This window comes from Penaeus monodon, chromosome 28 (genome assembly GCF_015228065.2).
Source record: "Penaeus monodon isolate SGIC_2016 chromosome 28, NSTDA_Pmon_1, whole genome shotgun sequence".
NCBI lineage: Eukaryota > Metazoa > Arthropoda > Malacostraca > Decapoda > Penaeidae > Penaeus > Penaeus monodon.
Genome location: NC_051413.1, coordinates 1053555 through 1054265, shown reverse-complemented (window position 1 = coordinate 1054265; position 711 = coordinate 1053555). Strand labels below are relative to the sequence as shown.

General features: G+C 37.8%; 1 protein-coding gene across 1 annotated transcript in view; it reads right to left on the bottom strand.

Moving 5' to 3' along the window:
* Positions 1–711, bottom strand: part of LOC119591258 (bestrophin-2-like) — an 18436-nt gene that overhangs the window by 5912 nt on the left and 11813 nt on the right. Inside the window, exon 4 of the mRNA XM_037939973.1 lies at positions 114–285. Within this exon, the coding sequence (XP_037795901.1) occupies positions 114–285 (172 nt within the window). The remainder of the gene's footprint in view (positions 1–113; positions 286–711) is intronic.

Sequence of the window (711 nt, the reverse complement as noted above, 5' to 3'; positions counted from 1 at the left end):
TTTTTCACTTACACAAATGCCCCCTCGAAAACCACGATAACCCAACGCTCCCTCTTCTCTCCCGTGAACCCAAATGACGTCACAAAAAAGCAAAGAAATGCAAAGAAACAAACCATTCCTCCGAGATGCGTGGCGAGCAGCACTGCCACCGTGTCCGGCCAGGGGAAGCTCTTGTACGTGCCCCACCACCGGTCCACGACCAACGCCACGTAGAAACCCAGTACGAAGGATACTGGGATGATGTTCCTAAACACGGCGATGTGCATCACCAGGCGTTCGAACCATCTGCGAGGAAGGAGATAAGGAGCGTTACTTAGGTATAGTTTTGTTTATATATTTATCGTTTGAATATAATGCTATAAATTAACATAAAGAGTTTAATATATGCTGTTTAATATATTGATTCATATGTTTATCGTTTGAATACAATGCTATAAATTAACATAAAGAGCGAAGAAATGCTGTTTAATATATTGATTTTTATTTAGCTTTAAGAAGAGAAGTTTTCATTTTCTTATTTCACTTTCGTGAGCTATCTACGTGAAGTCAGACGAGGCGTTATTACTATCTTATGTGAACTTGTAATGATCATTATGAATAACTTAACTATGATATATGGATTATTAAGATTTCAATGGGAATCGTATAAGCACTTAAAAAAAGAAAGGCACATCCGATCAGTTTAAATCTTGATTACGAGTTTTACGATTA